This window comes from Myodes glareolus, chromosome 25, assembly GCF_982192425.1.
Source record: "Myodes glareolus chromosome 25, mMyoGla1.1, whole genome shotgun sequence".
NCBI lineage: Eukaryota > Metazoa > Chordata > Mammalia > Rodentia > Cricetidae > Myodes > Myodes glareolus.
This window is the reverse complement of record NC_142050.1, coordinates 15,566,058-15,585,922: the sequence shown is the minus strand read 5'-3', so window position 1 is coordinate 15,585,922 and position 19,865 is coordinate 15,566,058. Positions and strand designations below refer to the sequence as shown.

The following is a 19,865-nucleotide window of genomic DNA, read 5'->3' as shown; positions in this document are numbered from 1 at the left end:
TGTGTGGGTACATGGGGACCAGAAGGGAACCTTGGGTAGCACTCCTCAGTTCCTGTTTGTTTTTTTAATTTACTTATTTGAGGCAAGGTCTTTCTTATTGACCTAGAGAGTTCCAATTAGGCTAAACTGGCTGAACAGTGAACCCAAGACATTTCTATTATTAGTGCTGAGGCTACAAGCATGGACCGCCACACCTGTTTTCTTCAGATGGGTTCTTGGAATTGATCTCCACTCCCCATGCTTACACAAAAAACATTTCACTGAGCAAGCTACCTCCCCAGCCCCACATAAATTTCATAAGATACTATTTTAATCAGTAATGAAGATCAATTTCCTAACAAAGAATTTGTAAATATTTTGAATACAAATCATTGGCTAACCACAGAAATGCCTTGGTATCCCCCTCCCCAGTTTTAGATTGGCGTTTCTTCTGCTTTACACATAATTTTAAGACTTACCCTGTTGAAACAGTGCTCATGGTTGGGTCCATAAAAATGCTGGAGACATCTCACATTGTTTTTGTTGACAATCTTGTTGAAGAATTCATTGACGTATTTGATGGGGAACGCGCAGACTGCCGATCGATTCATGGGTTCAGCAGAATCCGGCTTGCTTTGTGCGAACACACCATAGAGAATGTCATCATTCGGGCTGGCACCTATCTGCTTAGCAAGATTGGCCCCAGGCTTCCCGACATATGCAGCTTGGAGGATATTGAACACCTCCTCCCTTGTGGATCTCTTCCTTCTTTTTTCTGTGAGAATACACTCCAGAGGCATTTCCATGTAGGAGTGCAACCCGGAGTCTACAGAGCAGAACCTGATTATCCTTGTGTGGAAAGTCTGAGCGTCTAGGGTTTCCTTTTGGACAGTCAGAAAGTAAATGAAATGTTTGCTTTCGAAGGCATGTATGTACTTTATTGGGTAGGACTCCTGGAATTCAGGTAAGACATCAATATAGGACTGGTCTGTCAAAAACTTAAAACCATCCAGGGTTTCCTTCAGCCGTCTCACCGATATCGAATGCAATGAATGATCAGGAAGGTAGGTAGAATTGATCGTATTCCCCACAAAGAAATTGATGAACCTGTCCTTTTCAGACAGGAGGACTTTGGCTCCCAGGGCACTCACTACGCAGTCGGGACACTGACCTGACTCTTCATCCACATCTGGGGAGAACATGCAGTGAACCTCGGACTGTATGTCAGCCGGGTTGTCAGGAGGAAGGACATGCCGCTGGCAGGTACCTCTGCTGACGCTGCCACAGCTAATGAGCTGATCGTCATAGTACGTGTCAACGAGCAGAGCCATGTTGACGTTGTCTTTCCAGACGCCTCCCGATGAATTGGCTTTGCTGCTGCAGTCCTGACATGGAAAACAATCTGGGTGTTCCAACACGGGCCCAGTCTGGTACTGCGATACCTTCTGAAGGTCTTTGTCATTTAGAACGTAAATGAAGTTTGTGGCTCCGAGGTAAATGTGATGCCCGTGCAGAACGACGTTCTGGATGGGGGTTTCTGAGGTGAAGTTGGGAAGCTGGTACTTCATGTTCACGTTCATCCCGGACTTGACGAGGGCCTCCTTGCACTCCCCATGGCTCCTCTGCACCAAGGTCAACAGCAGCACCAGGATGCCGGGTGATCGCGCGGTGGGGGCCTTCATTGTGAGATGCTGATCTGCCAAGACACATTCAAGCAGGAGTTGCTTAGTCGTCATGAGAAACAAAGAAGAAAAATGGAAGCCCTGCTCCAGCTTCGCTGGCAGAAATAACATTTCCTCCTTGGAATTTTTACATAGAATGGAAACAAAAACTGCCAGCTAGCTTCTCATAAAGACGCATTGTAGGACTGGACATGACTCCACATAGTTTAATTTTAGAAGTCATGCCACGAGCGAATAGTTTTCAAGGGCCATTATAGGATGCGAACAATGTTCTGTGTTGAGGCCCATGCGGCAACCGAGAGCCTTTCAGCAGCTGAATAAGAAACGCAACACATTCTTTCTTAACCCCTTGCTGGTTGCTTAATGTGGTTTCATATCTGTGGCTAATGACTAGGCTGACGCTTAAACTTTCTTGGTTAGTCAAGGAAAGGAACTGTGGTTCAGAGTCACTTATTCTAGAAATCACAGCAGGCTTGTTTCCTCGGGAGCATGTAGAATTACTAGGCTAAATTTAGCTTCCTTGTGGAAGAAACCAATCATAAATCCTAGCAGCGCGCGGTCACATGCTGTTTATAGGGTTTTGTGTGCGAGGAAAAGGTATGGTTATAATTGGCTATGGCTAACCTATTGTTTCAGACAGACAAATGCTTGATGCCAGATCACTAGGACTTCAAAAAACAGCCGACTGGAATGTGTGAAGTCAAATTTAATCTTCGGAACTAAAGTTTTAGAACTATTTCCCAGGAGAAAAAACAACATATTGTTCATTATCAAGTCAAAAAAGCTCTTTAGTCCCAAGAACATTATTTCAGCATTCCGTGGTATACACATGGACCAGTATTTCTCCCAGGAAGCATGACTGGCTTGTTATTCAGGCTAAAGATGTGCAAACTCTGCTAATAATAGCTAAGGGCAGTGGTAGGGTATTGTTTTGCAAAGAGAGTACTTAGGATGAAAGCAACTAATTACCTAACACTTGTGTTTTCTGACAGGACTGAAGGGTGTTTAAAACTACATTTGGCATTATGGCTATGACAAAGACTAACCTTGGATCTCTGAAACTACATCCAATATCACCAAGCAACTAATATGTAGTTGGCTCTGTGTTTACACTAAGGAAAATGGAAAATGGGACATGGTTCCTGCCTTTCAGTGAGCCTAAGAAATGGCTAATAATTAACACACAGAGACCGATGACTAAACTACCTGTCATTACAGCACCCCACATAGCACAACCCCCAAGCTACCTGCATCCAGAAAGGGAGAGACGGCTTCTGTATGGGACCATGACATGAGACACAGAGCATACTCCTTACGTTAGGAGGTCAATTAGGAGGACAGCGGCTGTCTGACTCAATCATTACTGTACTCCAAGAACTGGATGCTGGGGAGCCTGGAACGCAGCTGGCATTCCACAGATATATACTGAACCTGTGTGTAAGCAGAAGCTCTGCAGCAGGTTCAAAAACAAGAACCCGGGTCCTAACGTTTCGACTTTGGTTCTAATAAGAATCTTAAAATTGGGAGCTTTAAAGAGATGGTTGGCCAGTAACTACGGTGGCCTCGCATGAAGCAAAGGAGGGTAATCAGCAAGATGGTGGCCCCAGGAACAGAAGGAGGCAGTGAGAGGCACAATTCAGTAAGTAAGACTTGCCACCTGGCTAGACGGAAGAAAGGGGAGGTGGGGACGATCGGGAGTCATCTGGGCCGAGGTAGAAGGAGTTATGCAGCAGGCAGCAATAGGAAGCTGGCTGAGAGAGATGGTTTCTAAGCCTGCTGAGTATAATTAAGTGATGGGAACTGAGCAAAGGTTCTGCTGTAGGAATGGCTGGGAGGGCTCTCGTCATTCATCAGGAAGCAGATGCTTGGAATACGTGACGAATGGAATTTCTGAGCAGACGGAGCATTATGCCAAGGAAGAGAGGTGAATAATGAAAGCTTCGGAGGAAAGCTGCCTTTATAGATGAGAGCATGCCTGGCAGGGGAGACACATCTGCTTCCGGTGACACAGTAGTAGCCGGCAGAATGAGGAAGAAATGCAAATCCAAAACTCGGGGTACTTGGTACTTCATTTAGCACAAGTGAAATAAACTTCAGGTGTATGCATAGAAGTGAGAGTTAAGACCTAGGTTGGTGTGCTTGTGGTAGGACTAGAAGGAAAAGAGGTGGCCAGTGAATTATATCGGGGCAAAGACCTATATTAAAAGAACTGACAGAGTCAAGAAGGCATTGAGGCATCAAGAGCCAGCACTGCTTCACTGTTACAGAGGCCAGGCAAAGGTCTCAAGAAGAACACAGTCTGGAAAGGTGAGACCTACTTGTTGACCTTCAAGAGAGGTTTCAATAGAATTAGCAGTAGCTTCCAATACGGTTAAGGTGTCAGGGAATCTGTGTTTTGAGGAAGTAGATTGTCCACTTAAGCAAGGACTAGCAGAAGGCAACGGCAGTTGTTCATCGTTAAATTAGAAAGATGTGTGCTTATTTGCAAGAGCTTCTCCTCTACTAACACTGATTTGGTTGCCTACAAAGACACAGTAGAAAGACACATGGAAAGCTCAAGGTGCCTTGGCAGAGGCAATGAGTGTGAGTAGAAAGGAAACCAGACAGCAAATGAGGCTAGAATCAGTCCTCAAGGCGAGAGTGAATGGAGATGCCTCACAGACAGCCAGTTTTGTGCACAGTAGAGACCCGGTGGAGAGCACAAGGTGTGGGCAGGACAGTGGCAAGTACTAGACTCTGTGAAGGGGGGTGACAGGCACAAGGGAGAGACAAAGCTGATGATGCAATATTCCAAACAGGTATTTCTAAGATTCCCGGAACATAAAAGAGGTCATGTTTTCCCATACAACCAGAGAGGAGAAGTCACATGACAGTACAGGAACAGCAAGAGGTTCAGAACACGATACCCCCGTGTTTGAAAAGCAAATCAGAGTGCACAGACATGTGTTTCAAGAATGGATGGAGAGGAGGGACTAAGGACTTCAGCTGGATGAAGAGCTTCAAAATAACAAAGCGGAGCCTGTAAACTGAGATCCGTAAGAAATTAACGAAAGAACAGCTCTGAGGGTTCCTTTGAGCCCCAGCGCTCCTTTAAGGTAAGATACAATCAACATTCTCTGACTACCTCTTCACATTCAGGAAAGAGAAGAAACCTGGTGCAGACAGTTGAAAACAGTTGTCTTCAGGGTCCACACTAAGGGATCTGGTTGAGGATACAGGCTTTTTTTTTTTTTTTTTTTTTTTTTGCAAAGCCAGAGTATCACTGATGTGCCAGAGAGCAAAGCAAAGCCTCAATAAGATAAATTACTGGGAGAGGTATAAGCCACAGAATCATAAAAGCAACACTAACATGCATTGTGTGCTTACCACGTGCTGGGCATTCTGTTAAACCGTCTCAATTCTCTTCAGAAACATCCTGTGAAGAAGGAAGAATGGTTAGCCTCCTCCTCTGGATGAGCATGTCTGTCAGGAGTCACCCAGTGTGACACCCAGTTCCACGCCTAGCAGAAGAGCAGCCACCCTCGGATGCTTCCTCAGCACTGAAGCAGCCTCCAGAACAGAGGGGTCAGAGTGGAGCAGAAGTTTCAGCATCACGTTTCTGACCCTGGCCCTTCCCTGTCTAGCCATGTGACTTAAGGCCATCCATCTACCTCGGTGGCCACTGTCCAATACCCTCATGTGATTGTTCTTAAGTATCAACAAGAGAAGATATTTTGAAGATATATGACCATTTTAAAGTATATGTAGAAAGACTGGGAATTGAACTTACTATTTTAACATATACTTCTCAGTTGTTTTGAAATATACTAGAACATTTTGGGGGCCAATGAAAGGAACAAGAATGAACAAAAAGAAAGGATTATGGATAAATTGTCTCACCAGTCCAGAGTGTGCTATATGAAAAATTAAATGTTTTCTCAACATGACATATATCAGTATGTCTTCCAAGAATGGGAACACTGTTTCTTTATTTTCTCCAAAAAGTATGATGCGAGGGAAATAAATGAATGCATTTTTCCAAAAGGAAGTCCAAACAACACTGTAATTCATTTGCATCCAAGTTGATGCCCATTAAAGCTGCACTGAGTGTGCCTGGCTTCTAGCTTTTCTCTTGAGAAAGAAACTTCAAAATGATCTTTATTTTATACACTCTGAGGGATTAAGTAATGTTCTAGAAATAAGAATCACGTTCTAAGGTCTATACCAATGTCACTCTCTGCGCTACAGCTGAACTCGCGAGAACTCAGCAAATGTACAAGGGAACGTTCTGTTATCTCACTGGGTGGGACAGCAAGGCAAAAGAAATGCAGAAGTGAAGAAGACTGTAATTAATCATTTAATACATCCCACTTTCGTAACCATCCAGTTAATTAAGACTAGTCTCTGTTTACAAAGCGGTGTGTTGATGAGACCAGAGTGCCAAGCACAGACTCTGGTGCCAAATGTACAACCACATACTCTGGCCAGGTGCATTGTGGGACTCAGCCCATTTGTGAGGATGACTCTGTGAATTTGATGACAGAGGCAGGTTAATGCAGTGCCTAGCCCACGGTAGGTCAACGATTATTCTATATTATCCTTACTTGTGCATAGTCCCAGAAAACATAGATGGGCACCTAGAATGTGCAAGATACCAAGAAGAGGGCTGACGATTCAAAGATTATTAAATTACTTTCCAGTTGTCAGTGGGAACAGAAGCTAGTAGGAGAGGTAGGCAATCACACAATAGTTTAAACTCAAGGCAAGAAGTTCACAGAAGAGAAACGTAGCCTGGCTATGGAGTTAAATGGGCCTGGCAATCAATTACCATCCTTTCCTCCTTATGCATTCATAATTTTGAGAAGCAGAATAAAGTTGTGGCAATAGAGTTAAGCTATGTGACCCCAAACAAGTCACTCAGTTTCTTCCACTTCGGCAGCTTCCTAATTTGTCAAATGAGTTTTGAGCCAGCAGCATGCTAGGGTCCCCTGGTACTGGCTTAGGACACCTATTTTGTGTGTCTCTTCCTAGTTTCTGTTTCAGTGACCTTATCTTGACAACCAAAATCAGCATGATGGGACTGCTAGAATAGGAATTGGCAACTACTGCAGGCTAGAGCTCTGTCCTCCCACGTAGGGATGGTTATTAAATATTTACTGGCACTCCTGAACTCAACTACTGAACTCTAAAGTATGTTCTGAGGGTCACAATTCTCATCTCAGGGACATTTTTGCTGCAGTTACCTGTCACGCCGGTGCCACCAACTTGCCCCTATTACTCTTGCTTCCCAGGTCTATGCCAGATCTGGCTATGCCTGAAATTGTAATGTTTATAACGGCAGTGACTCCAGACACACTCACTTCCCATCTATTTTTGTCTTGATACATTTATCCCCGTGATGTGTCTGCATGAGACTTTCAACACAGAATGTCTTTTCACCACTTCTGCCCCATTTTTCCTTTTGAAATAGTGCTAGTCATTTCACGTTTTTTTTCTTTTTATTAAATGGAACAGATAAAGATGATTCAAACAGACTGACTAATTCATTCTCCTGAAGTCTCTGCACATAGCAGATGGCACTGAGTCACCTATAAAGCATTTCTTTAGATCCCTGCCGTTGGTAGCAAGGATACTCTCACTAAACAAGCATTTCCTGTAAATGAGCACCTCGGTGCCATCTTGGTCATAAACCTGTGGTATTAGAGACAGCCTGTTAACTATGAGTTCAGGCTCACCCAACCTTCCAAGTTGCCATTCAACTCTTCTCTGCCACTTCTCGGCTTTGAGTTTTCTCATGAAAATACCCTCCCAAACCTGGCAATGGGGTAGGTTCTCAGGCTTTTGTTGAGTAGCATCTGTGCCGCCCAGCAACTGTACCAGCAAGAGAAGCATAGTGTTGTCCTCAAAGATTGGTTCCTCGGGGTCAATCACAGCAGGCACAATGACACACTTCTTAAAGAGGAAGACTTTGTAAATTTTGACACAATTAATTTTGCTTTAGGAACTGATTCTTCTCAAAAGTCTCAATGATGTACAGCTATGTTGAAAACACTTTCCAGTTGGCGAGATACACTCAGTTATACCATCTTTTCTAATTGTAATCATAAGGTAAACATTATTCTCATCTTGTTTCGAGGACATATGTGTAAAGAGAATAAAATGTTAGCTAAATGCACACAAAAAATATCAAGGTCTCCTCGGTATTTCTAATTTTTAAAATATATGATGCGTATTTGAAGTGTTTCTCATGAGTTGCATTTCTAGGGCAAAGACTTCATTCAGAAGACACACGAACACTTATTTACACTTGCTTAGCACCCATTATTTCTTCCCCGGAAGCTCTTTTGAGAACTCTCTCTGCCCCGTCTACTGAGACTGCCTATCAATCATATTGCCCAAGTCTCACTGCAGGGAGAGTATGCGCACCAGACTGGCTTGTCGAGGAGCTCCACTCCTCTGAGCCAGTGCTCAGTCAGGGAGCGCACGTGACCAAAGCAAGGACAACCATATGGATGCTGGCCGAGAATGGCTCATGTTCAGAGATTCCAGACATACAGATGATACCACCTGGAGCATTCTGAGGGCCATCTTCGCTACCATGTGGGCCGAGCCAGCCAGAGCTGAAGCGGATGCTGTGGGCAGAGGAGCTCGGACTTGGAGGGAGGGAGGTTCTCACTGTCGTTTGGCAATCTGACTCCCACCATAGTTTAAGCTTATAGGAGCCAACGAAATTGTTTCCTTCCTTCTTCCTTTTTGTCAGCCATTTCATAATGATTCCTTTACTCCTTGCAAACCACAAGCAAATCATATCCAGGAAGAAAAATATGAACTTGTGAGTTCATACACAAGATCAAATACAAAAATACCCCAACTTTACATGAAATGGAAAAGATCAGACATGCTCAGTATGGTACATAAAATATTCAAATAAAGTGGGACAAAATAGTTTCTTTGTGTTCTTCAACAATTACTTGTAAATATTTCACGTGACACCTGGGAATATATTCATTAACTGAAATTCTTGAGGTGGTTTGCTGTTTTTTTTCTTTCTCCTATTGCATATTTCTGAAGTCAATTATAACATTTAGCATGAACTCAAGGTGAAAATAATGTACCTAAGTGGTGAGTTAAAATAAAAAAAACTATAAAAGATTTCAACAATACATTTGTATGTAAAAGGGAATTTATAATTCTGGAAAATGGCTGAGATGCCATATTGAGGAAGCTAAACCAAAAAACCAGTCACTGTCTCATATAAGGGGGTGTGCAAAAATGATATTCTAAGGAAAATTCTACACCTTTCCATTAGCTTTAAAAGTAGGAAAGGTAGGACTATACCTTTAAGATGGTCCAGTAGGTAAAGTACTTAGATGTAGGTGTTTGAGGACCCTAGGGGAGTCCATGGAACTCATATGAAGTGGCGAGGTAACGTGCATGTCTGTAATTACCAGAGCCTCTGCTGCAAGACAGGAGGCAGAACCTGGAGACTATTCCGAAGTGGGTGACCAGCTAGCCTGGGATACACAGCGATGGACAACAGAGACCCTCTTCAAAGAAGAGCGAAGATTAGGATCAGGTCCAGGGTTGGCTGCCAACCCCTGTGCGATCATCACGCAAGAGCCTGCTTCACCAGATAAAAAAAGGTGGACCATAATAATCAAGTTACAGCAGCAAGATTCCAATAAGCAGTTTCTGACGACATCTCTAGTGCTGGATTTGTAAACAGCCACAGTACATGGTGTTACAGAACATGGAACAGATCTTTGAAGTCTAGATACTGAGAACTTCTGTTGACTTGGAGACAGCAGGATAAACTCTATACCTTAAGCCTGCAGCCAAAATTAAAACATAAATGAAACCACAGGACTGTTAAGAAAGCAGTTTACCTGTGAGTTCAAGGCCCACCAGTTCTACAATAACTAGTTCCAGAACAGGCTCCAAAACTACAGAGAAACCCTATCTCAAAAAACAAACAAACACAAACATACACACACAAAACAAAACAAAACAAAACAACAACAACAACAAAAAGGCAAAGAAATAAAAATTTACAATTATTCTTCTGAATTTTTTCCCTAGGCCTCCATATTAGCCATGGTCTACATAATAATAAAGACAATACACCACATCAAAATCTTTTTCAATGCAGTTAGATCCTTCCTCCCCCCACCCCACCTACTCTTTTCTTTCTTCCCTTCTTCTCCCCTATTTACTTTTCCATCCTTTCCACACAAGAGGTCAAACCCAAGGCCTTTACCATGCTAGGCAACTGATCTACCAGAGACCTACATCCCAAGTCCAAGAGCCTCTCACAGCTCTCACAACAGCGATTTCCAATGATGGGTTGAAGGGATAGAAGGAAGCATCCAGACTCTTCAGCCCACCCAACTGCTCTTTTGTATGATCATATTTAAACAATCCAGAGTTCCCATAAGACAATCTTACTTTTAACACATACAGATTAATTGGTCCCAGAGTACCAATTAGAGTTCTGGCACTCTAATACCATATAGAACTTTCTGGAAAAGAGGTGGGAGGTAGTGAAAGGAGTGGGAGGAGGCTTAGGCCATAGGTCAATATGGATGTGCTTTACCCCTTCATAGAGACTGGCCCTAGGGTCAGACTCTTGTTTCTACCTTGCGGGCTAGCCATGAAGTGTAACATGAGGGCCGGCTTGTTGGGGTTTCCGTCCCGCCCGGTACCCCAACAGCCGGCAAATCCCAAAGAGAAATTACACACAGGACTCCATAAGGTTATAAACTGATTGGCCCATTTGGTCAGGCTACTTATTAGCTCTTATAACTTATGTTATCCCATTATCCTTATCTATTTTAGCCACATGGGCTCAGTACCTTTCTCAGTGTGACAGCTTACATGTTGCCTCTTCGGTGGTCTGTGCAGGAGTGGCTGAGAGAGAGCTTCTGCTTCCAGAATACTCCCAGTCTCTTTGCTCCACCCCTACTTCCTGTCTGACTTTCCTGCCTATACTGCCTGCCTGGCCAATCAGCGTTTTATTAAAATATGATTGACAGAATACAGATAATTCTCCCGCACCATTTCCCTCTTTTTTTTTTTAAAACAAAGGAAAATACCCATAATCCATTTGTTGGGAATGTGGGCGTAGTATTTCAGGCTACTTCCTGCTGGTTGGGGGCGCTGATAGTCTTAAGGGGACCTAAAGAAAATTTAGAATTATCATCAAGTCCTGACTGGAGTATCCTGTGAGTCTTGATCATCTCAGGCAGCAGTCTTGAACCTGTTCTGGATGAAGAACTCAGACATCTGGGCCATCTATTCCTGTCGGAGATTTCTCAGGTGGCCTTCCTTGATCATACTGGATTTTTCTTAACTCAGAATAAATCCAAAGCCTCTCGTTTTCTGTGGAAACAAAACAAAATCTCTTCTCCAAAGTAACATACCTTTTGACTTCAGTTTTGAAGCCAAGGTATTTTCAAAATATCTATATTGGATTAATTCAGCAGCATTTATAAACAAAAGTCTTTTAGCAGCTGTTGCTCCTTCCTCAGCATTCAAACAATTCAAAGAGAGCATAATAACATACGGTATCAAGATTCTCTGTGTATTTTCCATCTTTATTTTAACTTCTATTTCTTTTATTTTTACTTTTACTTTTTGAGACAGGTTCTCTGTATATCTTTGTCCTGGAATAACTCTGTAGACCAGGCTGTCTTTGAACTCACAGAGATCCTCCTGTCTCTGCCTCCCCAGTGCTGGGATTAAAGGTGTATGCTACCACACCTTGAACTCACAGAGATCTGTCTCTGCCTCCCAGGCATTGGGATTAAAGGCGTGTACTACCACACCTTGAGGTCACAGAGGTCAATCTACCTCTACCCCTTGAAGTCACAGAGGTCAATATGCCTCTGCCTCCCAGGCATTGGGATTAAAGGTGTGTACCACCACACCCAACTACTCTCTTTCTTTCCTTTTAACTTTAAGAATTTTAACTTTTAGCCTGCATATACACACTGTAAACCATTTAGAGGTTTTCTTCATCTTTGAATCTCTCTTTACTGTTTATCTCTCTTTTTCTGACCACATGAGCCTTTAATTTACAAAGCAATATGGGAAGCCGTGGCTTTGACAGCTAGATCCAGCTCATTCCTTAGCTTTCCAGACTCATAGCTGAGATACCAGCCACAGCTGTGTTCACTGCCACAACTTGTCGTGTTTCAAGGTCCTTGCTAGCAAGCAAGCTGCATCATTCTGCTCACAGACCACACTCAGTCGGACTGCCTGCCTGCAAGAGTCAGAGTTTGTCCTGGCAGGACAGCCCAGAAAGCCGGCACTTCAAAACAGCACAGCTTTTTTCCTGCTACGACCGAAAAGCATGCGCTCAGCTCTCCACCAACAGCATCCAAGTGTTTCGTGGCAGGACCTCCCAATGAGCTGCAAGGTTTTGCAGCCAAGGCTGAGTCAAGAAGCCTCTCCTAGATGAGAGCACTTGCCCGCCTCTAGCAAGCAGAGCAGAACCGAAAAACTGCTGCCACCAAGAAAACATACCCCACTCTACTCTTTCCCAAACTCTCCCAGGCCTTCCGTGGACTCACCTATCCACGTCTGGGCGCCATATGTAACATGAGGGCCGGCTTGTTGGGGTTTCCGTCCCGCCCGGTACCCCAACAGCCGGCAAATCCCAAAGAGAAATTACACACAGGACTCCATAAGGTTATAAACTGATTGGCCCATTTGGTCAGGCTACTTATTAGCTCTTATAACTTATGTTACCCCATTATCCTTATCTATTTTAGCCACATGGGCTCAGTACCTTTCTCAGTGTGACAGCTTACATGTTGCCTCTTCGGTGGTCTGTGCAGGAGTGGCTGAGAGAGAGCTTCTGCTTCCAGAATACTCCCAGTCTCTTTGCTCCACCCCTACTTCCTGTCTGACTTTCCTGCCTATACTGCCTGCCTGGCCAATCAGCGTTTTATTAAAATATGATTGACAGAATACAGATAATTCTCCCGCACCAATGAAGGTCTTAAATAAATTATGGGATGGACTGGCACCCATCTATGCAGCACACACTGACATCTAATAAATGCAATACCCCTGCTTATTATCCTGAACCATGCGTTAGCCAGTTCAGCGTGCTCTCCACAGAAATGAGGAAGTTGGCCAGTGCTCTGGGAAAGACTACTCCGAATACCTGCCTAGTGTTTCATTCCTTTATTTCTCCCTGCAGTTTAAATAGAGCTATTTGTTATTTCCCCACCCTTGGTCATCTTGTGGTTTTCCTTGAACTCACTTTCAAGTCCTTGAAACCCTTAAAGTTCTTCTAAGACAGAGGCCACAGTAAGGGCCAAACAGGAACCATTAGTTTAAAGAGTAAGCCCATATCCCCACAGAGATTTAGGAAGTGAAGGTGTAGGAGACCCAGTTAACTTTGAATCTTAAATATGGGGTTCTTTTTTTAGCGTAAGTATGTTCCAGGAATGCATTCAAATGACAATCCTAGTTGTAAAGCGGAAAGAGAAAAATAAGGGAGGGGCCACCTTCTGGAAAAAAACAGAACCTGGAATGAATAGACTTGGATGGAATCTATTTATCTTGGGAGTCAAACTATTTTCTGTCTTGTGCTTGCCTGCTTTCTTCTTTCCCTTATTTCCTCCTTATTTATTGATCTATTTATTTATACTGGGATTTGAACCAAATGCCTTAGTAGGCAAGTGCTCTACTATGTAGCTACACTCCTAGCCCTTTATTTGCTAACAAGACAGTCTTGCTGAACTTCCTCTGTGGTCCAGGCATACCTTAAATTTAGGATCTTTCTATTCCAGTTTTCTCAGTAGCTACAGTAGCTAGGAGTAAGGCATGCATCACCGGGCCTGATTCAATGTTTTTTTTTAAGGGTTTGTTTTCCCAACACACACACACACACGCACACGCACACGCACACGCACACGCACACTCTCACACATCTATCTATCTATCTATCTATCTATCTATCTATCTATCTATCTTTGCAAACTGTGAACAATTTCTTATTTTTATTTTTGTTTTGTTCCTGTCATATATCTAAAACATTGTTTTAAATGTGATCAGTAGGGCAACTGAGTTCATCAAGTGATTTTAAATACATATGAATGTGTAACTGTCAAAGGGCATGAACATTTTTTCTAGAAAAAAGTTATAATGAAGATAACAACTTACACATTACATGAAATTTCATAAAAAACGTAGATCTGCATATTTATTAAAGATTCAGATACAGATGGCTATAGAAGAACATGCTAAACTTAGCACTACAATAAAGTACATGTGTTACAATGAATGGACTAGGGGTGGCTCTAAGCACTTGCTTGGCATCACACAAACGCTTCTTTAAAGATATATAGTGCTTTTGTTCTCATTCTTATGTGGCTATCTCAGTCTTTCTCCTGACCATCATATTAGAAGTTGAAAATGACAGACATTTAGCCTAACAAAAAGCGAATTGTGCATTTTCCACTTTCAATATATGATTAAGATCTTTGTTCAGGCCTGATATGGCAAGAGTAAAGATTAAGAGAACAGAATGCATTCTAGCCTCAAGATTTTTGTCTCATAAATTCATAAACCGTTAGCAAACATCTTTGTTCTTTTAAGAATGGCTGAAAACATCCAACTTCTGGGAAAAAAGGATAAATGGACATTTGTTTTACTATTGTGCATGTTGCAAAAATAAAATACCATTCAGAGCATTCATTGAACTGTCAGAGTCCTGACTGATGGACAGGCATATACCCCATTAATAAATGGTAGCTCAAACAAGAACATTTTGCTATCCTTGGATATGTGGAGGTTGAACTTCCTCATTGTTAAGACCATACTAAAAGGCTTGAAATCAAAAGTAGTTTTTTTATTCAGCCTCATAGATGAATGGGAGTTTGTCATTCAGATTGTGTAGACTTTCTACCAGATTTTGTTCAATTAAGCCAGGAACACTGAATAAAATAAATTCACAGATTACATCTTTCTACATGCAAGTTAAAATAAACTAAGTTTAGCAACCCTTTCCTGCTCCATCCATCCGCAGAGTTTGGAAAGCATGAACCTGACTGGGCAGTCAGAATGGGAGCCGAGAGGGAGACACATCCAGAGGAAAGGAAGCTGCTACATTGCTCACTAGTGAATCAGACATCCCCTCCTGTCTGCGGGTGGAGGTGGAAAATGTCCTGGGCACAAGGCATGTTCTGGTTCCAAATGGGGGGAATCTGTGCTCAGGAGTGGGTTAATCCATTTCTTTCCTCACTCCTTTTCCTCCCTTCATTATCACTGGAATAAGACAAGATCTTGTATGTTGTTCAGGCTGGTCTCAAAGGGTCTTCTTTTTGTCTCTGTTTCCTAGTGCTAGGGTTAAAGGCAGGTCACACTACTGATTGGTCCATTTCCTCTGGGTTGGCACAGGGCAAAAATTAAACAGCTGCGCAGGGAAACAGGCAGTGAGTAGGTCCATTTTTGTCATGGTGGCTGTGCCATAAGGAAGGAAACCACTATCTAGCAAGAAAGGGGACACAAGGTGTCACACCGGGTGGACATTTTGTTCTAGGACTCTTTTCACTTGGTTCTCAACTCCGAGAACATCTAGGAAGCTGACACTAGCAAGCCGCCTCTGAAACTGAATGAGTGACGTCTCCCTTTTGAGACTGAATTACACAAATGTTTCTTCTCTAGGCAGAGTAGAAATTGCAGTACTACTGTGAATGAATGGAATGACCAGACTTGGCTGTTATTTTCTACAGGTGAGGATTTTCATGGGTGAACATAAAGCAATTATGTTGGTAGAAAAATCAAAAGCATAAAAAAACATGTTGCGATCAATATATCATCAGAAAATAAAGAACTAAGCACATTTTCTACAAAATAAAAATTAAATGCCTTTAAACGAGTCAAACCCTATGAAAATAGGAGCGGGCAGAAGAGTAAGTATGGGACCCTATTTCTAACATTCAGTAAACACCCTGGATGCTTGAAAAAAAAAATCAATAAACCTAAAGGTTAGGACAACATAAAAATAACAGTGCTCAGCATTGCATTTATACAACTGATCAATTGAAGAGAAAACAGCTCAGGACTGTGTGTGTGTGTGTGTGTGTGTGTGTGTGTGTGTATGTGTGTGTGTGTGTGTGTTACTCACACAGGCTCCTGCTTATGTGTAAGATGTATGTTTGAGGAAGAAGAAGTGTAAGAAGAGGGAATGGCCTTTTTAAATGACCCTTTTCACTTAAAGAATCACTGCCAAGAGGACTAGGTGCCGTATTCCCCACCCACTCCTAGTAGCGCCGTCATAGGAGGAACACAAAGAGAAGGGCCGCTAAAGGCATCCCAGAAAGCAGGGATGGCCTCAGCTAGGTCTTAGAACAGCTAAGCTAGATGCAGACACTTGGAGGACAAGGTACATAGCTTTTCTAAATACAGCAGTAGAGAGGCTGGATGGGAGGGGCTCACATGGTTGAAACTGTCAAATCACATTCACAGAAAGCCTCGTGCATTCTGTTGAAGGCTCTGCATTCTGTGTGTTGTTGGGAGCCAATGGATATGGAAGTTAGTAGATACATCCCATTTTGGAGACCATGGGGTGAGCACACCGAAGTGGGAAGGAGACAAAGTATAAAACAGTGCAGAGGGTCATTCAACCACCTAGGCACATTGTTGTAGGATATTTGTACACTGTGTGAAGATGTATTTGCTGTGATTGGTGTAATAAAAAGTCGATTGTCAATAGCTAGGCAGGAGGTACTGAGAGAGAGTGGGGGGGAGGAGGAGGAAGAGAAGAAGGAGGAGGAGGAGGAGGAGGAGGAGGAGGAGGAGGAGGAGGAGGAGAAGAAGAAGAAGAAGAAGAAGAAGAAGAAGAAGAAGAAGAAGAAGAAGAAGAAGAAGAAGAAGAAGAAGAAGAAGAAGAAGAAATCTAGGCTGGAGAGAGACACTAGGAGACAGGAAGGAAGCAGAGTGGGCGGTACATGACAGAACATAGACTATTAAAAATGGGTTAATTTAAGTTATAAGAGCTAGTTAAAAACAAGTATAAGCTAAAGTCAAGCTATGATAAGTTAATAAATCTCTGTGTTATTTGCAGGCTGGTGGTGCTGACGATAAAGCTTGCTTCAGCACAAGAGTGAGGATCTCAAGGAGAAAAAAGTGGGGACTCCCTGGATCAGTATCGTTTTACCTTCATCAGCAGGGAGTATAAAAATCCATCTCTCTGCATTAGTTCTGTCTATCAACAGCTACTTAGCCTGAATACAGCACATGTTCATCAGGCCCTACTATGCTTGAACTACATCAGTAAACAGACAAACACTCCAGTTCTTGTGGGAAGCACTTACTTCCCTCAAGATATATAAACAAGCAGGACGTAGGGTATATTAGAAGTTGACAGCGTCTGGAGATCTGAACTGTCTCAAGAGAAGGTACAGGGAGAAATCTGTGGCTTTGAAAATCTGTGGAGGTGACTTTTGAGAAAAAGGTTGAGGGAGGAGAACTCAGACAAATGAAATGTGGAAAGAGATTTCTGAGCAGGGGTAAGAAGAATGGAATCCCTTTGAATGTGTGAAGGAAGATCACCCATAGTAGGGGTTAGCGTGGCCCAACGGGGAGGCAATGGAGTCAGTGGCAGACTGCTGAAGCGATCCCACCTGATGGACTGGCCCGGGCTAGAAGGAAATAAGGAATTTCCTTCGGGTTGAAATGGCTGAACTGTGGCTGTAGTTTGATGATGGAGAGAATGGAATTAAAATATCAGGTGTGTGGTTTAAAAGGGAAATAAAACTAAAGGTTTTATAATAAGGAAAATGGTCTTCCCAGTTGAAGATACGGTGATGCAAAGGGTTAGCACAACCAGTAGGGTTTATGACCAGGAGTTTTGAAGATCAGGGGATGTGAAGAAACCAGTTTGGTTGTGTTCACAGTTGGCGTACTACTTACACAGTCAAGAGTTGTTGGGCATGTGGTGAAATATTTGGGTCTTAGAATAAAGAATAAAGGTCTAGAGCAAAGATTTAAATTAAGAAGCAATCAGCATGTACATGGTGTGGAAAGATAGGAAGTTGGGTGAGATCACCATGATGGTTAATCGTCTGGGTCCTTTTGATTGGGTTTGGAATTACCTAGGAGGTACACCTCTGAATATGTCTGGGAGCATGTTTCCAGAAAGATCTACCTCAAAAGTGTTACAGATTAAATAGAAAGGGAAAGGGGAGAAAGCAAGTTGCACACCGGGCATTCAAGGCTTTTTTGCTTCTTGATTATGGACACAATGTGACAATCGATCAGTCTCATGTTCTACCACCATGCTTTCTTTGCCACGATGGGCTATTTTGTTGCAAACCACTAACCACCACCCAAAATAATCCCCTTCTCCTGAGAGAACCAGGCAGGCCTCGGCAGACCTGCAGCCGTAGCACAATGACCTGAGCGAACTTTGAGCCCAACACTCCCTTAAGTTGCTTCTTGTTATGCATTTTGTTACAACAACGAGTAAAGAATTAATACAACCTAAAAGAAAAAGAAAGGAGACGACAAGAAGTGTAGAAGCAAGGCCAACTAAGCTAACAGGCTGGAAGAGCAGGAGGAGGAAGTGTAGCCAAAAGAACAGATGGAGATCCTTGTGGAACCTGCACTCTCTCTCCGGACACCTGCTCTCCCACCGGCATCTTATCTGTGCCTCACATCTCCCACATTCCCACTCCCCTTTGCAGGAATGGCAGACATGCCTGTCTCATTGCTCAGTGTCACCTCTTACCTGCATTGCTACAGTTTTCTACCTGGTTTCCCCTCTCCACTGTTGTCTTCATGATATGTTCTCCAAAGTACAAGAGACATTTTTTTTTCTTCTGAACGGAAAATCTGATTATGCTGTTTCTGAACTGAACAAAGAGTCACCACCTTAGGAAATCTTGAAAGACACGTGTGATCTCTCCAGACTTACTACTGCAATTGCTGGACTAACCATTCAATTCTCACTTTGGGTGTTGGCATATGCGTTTTTTTTTTTTTTTTTTTTTTTTTGAGCAGTCTTGAGTTGCTTCACCTGAATAACTCTCAGTCTCGCCTTAGGAGATCCGTCTGGGAAATCTTGATGCCTCTCTCGTCTTCCAGAGGGAAACAGGGGCTCTCTCAGGTGTCTTCCTCTCATCTCGCCCTCATCACACTGCATTGCAATGTGTGTTTCCTACTAGCCCGGGTGCTTGGCTGTCAACTACTAAATTATTGTCATTACATGGCACTTAGTAAACACATATGTCAAAAAAATAAATGACAATTAAGTTAATATCTGAAAGAATGATCCCCCAAAAAGAGTTCATAAATTTAGATCGAAAGTGATGACAGGACTAGGAAGATACTAGAGAGAGAGAGAAAACACTTATGTGCTAATGATTTAGCATAGTTGTTGATCAATAGAGAGACTGACACGTCAAGATAGTTTAATTACTACCTCAAAGGCACCTGCTGATCATTCAGGTGGAAGTACCTTCCAACCTGAGATGGTAGTCTAAGGAAAAGATGGAGTCAAAGACAGAAATTTGCGCTCCATTGGTTCATCTGAACTTCAAAAGCTGTTGTCTTCACTGTTGGAGAGCAATGCATTTAAACGTTCTGCAGGATAAACACCCATAATCTAAAAACCAAGAACGCAAAGTCCTCTATTGTCTGTCATCTTTTGAGTACCTGCACACTTAAAAAGTTGTGAGTTCTGGAGCATTTTTTATTTTGGATATTTATTACGGCCCATATTACTAGATATTCTAGTATCTGCGTGATGGAAAAAAAATGATGGAAAAAACCTCTAAATTTTGAAACTTTTCTGACCCCAGCATTTCAGATAGGGGCTAGCACTGCCTTTATTGCAAAGGTATAAATAAAAGTTGTAAACAAAGGAAACGCGGAGATACAAGAGGCTGAGTTTGGATGGGTTTTGAAAGCTAAGGCAGAACTGTCAAGAAGTGGGGGAAGAAATTAGACATACATCGTGGATCAGAGTGTATTCCACAGGGGGAGACAGCGGGAATAAAACAAATGTCCATTATCTTTGGTAACAAGGAGACTTTCTTGGTATATGGAGGTGACTACTTGAATCAAATGAGTTAGGCAATAAATAGGAAAAAAAGAAAGCGGAGAAAACAGGTTAGGCATACATTTTCAAGAACTCTTACTGAAAGATAAGACAAATCTGAGCAACTTCTTAGGCAACTGTGTATTTAAGATCCTATCAGCACGCCTTAC

General features: G+C 42.6%; 1 protein-coding gene and 1 long non-coding RNA gene across 6 annotated transcripts in view; one reads left to right on the top strand and one right to left on the bottom strand.

Moving 5' to 3' along the window:
* Met (MET proto-oncogene, receptor tyrosine kinase) overlaps positions 1–19,865 on the bottom strand; it is a 112,876-nt gene that overhangs the window by 80,300 nt on the left and 12,711 nt on the right. For 3 of the 5 annotated variants that reach the window (XM_085683709.2, XM_048448991.3, XM_048448993.3), the window contains exons 2-3: positions 5,028–5,076; positions 459–1,675 (exon numbers count right to left, since the gene is read on the bottom strand). In XM_085683709.2, coding sequence (XP_085539835.2) covers positions 459–1,661 — 1,203 coding nt within the window. In that variant the 5' untranslated portion in view covers positions 1,662–1,675; positions 5,028–5,076. The remainder of the gene's footprint in view (positions 1–458; positions 1,676–5,027; positions 5,077–19,865) is intronic. The other 2 variants (XM_048448994.3, XM_048448995.3) reach the window with 1 other exon arrangement.
* Positions 4,362–5,763, top strand: LOC146889709 (uncharacterized). Its single transcript, XR_014999920.2, has 2 exons — positions 4,362–4,756; positions 5,070–5,763. It is a non-coding gene; the product is annotated as an uncharacterized LOC146889709 (long non-coding RNA).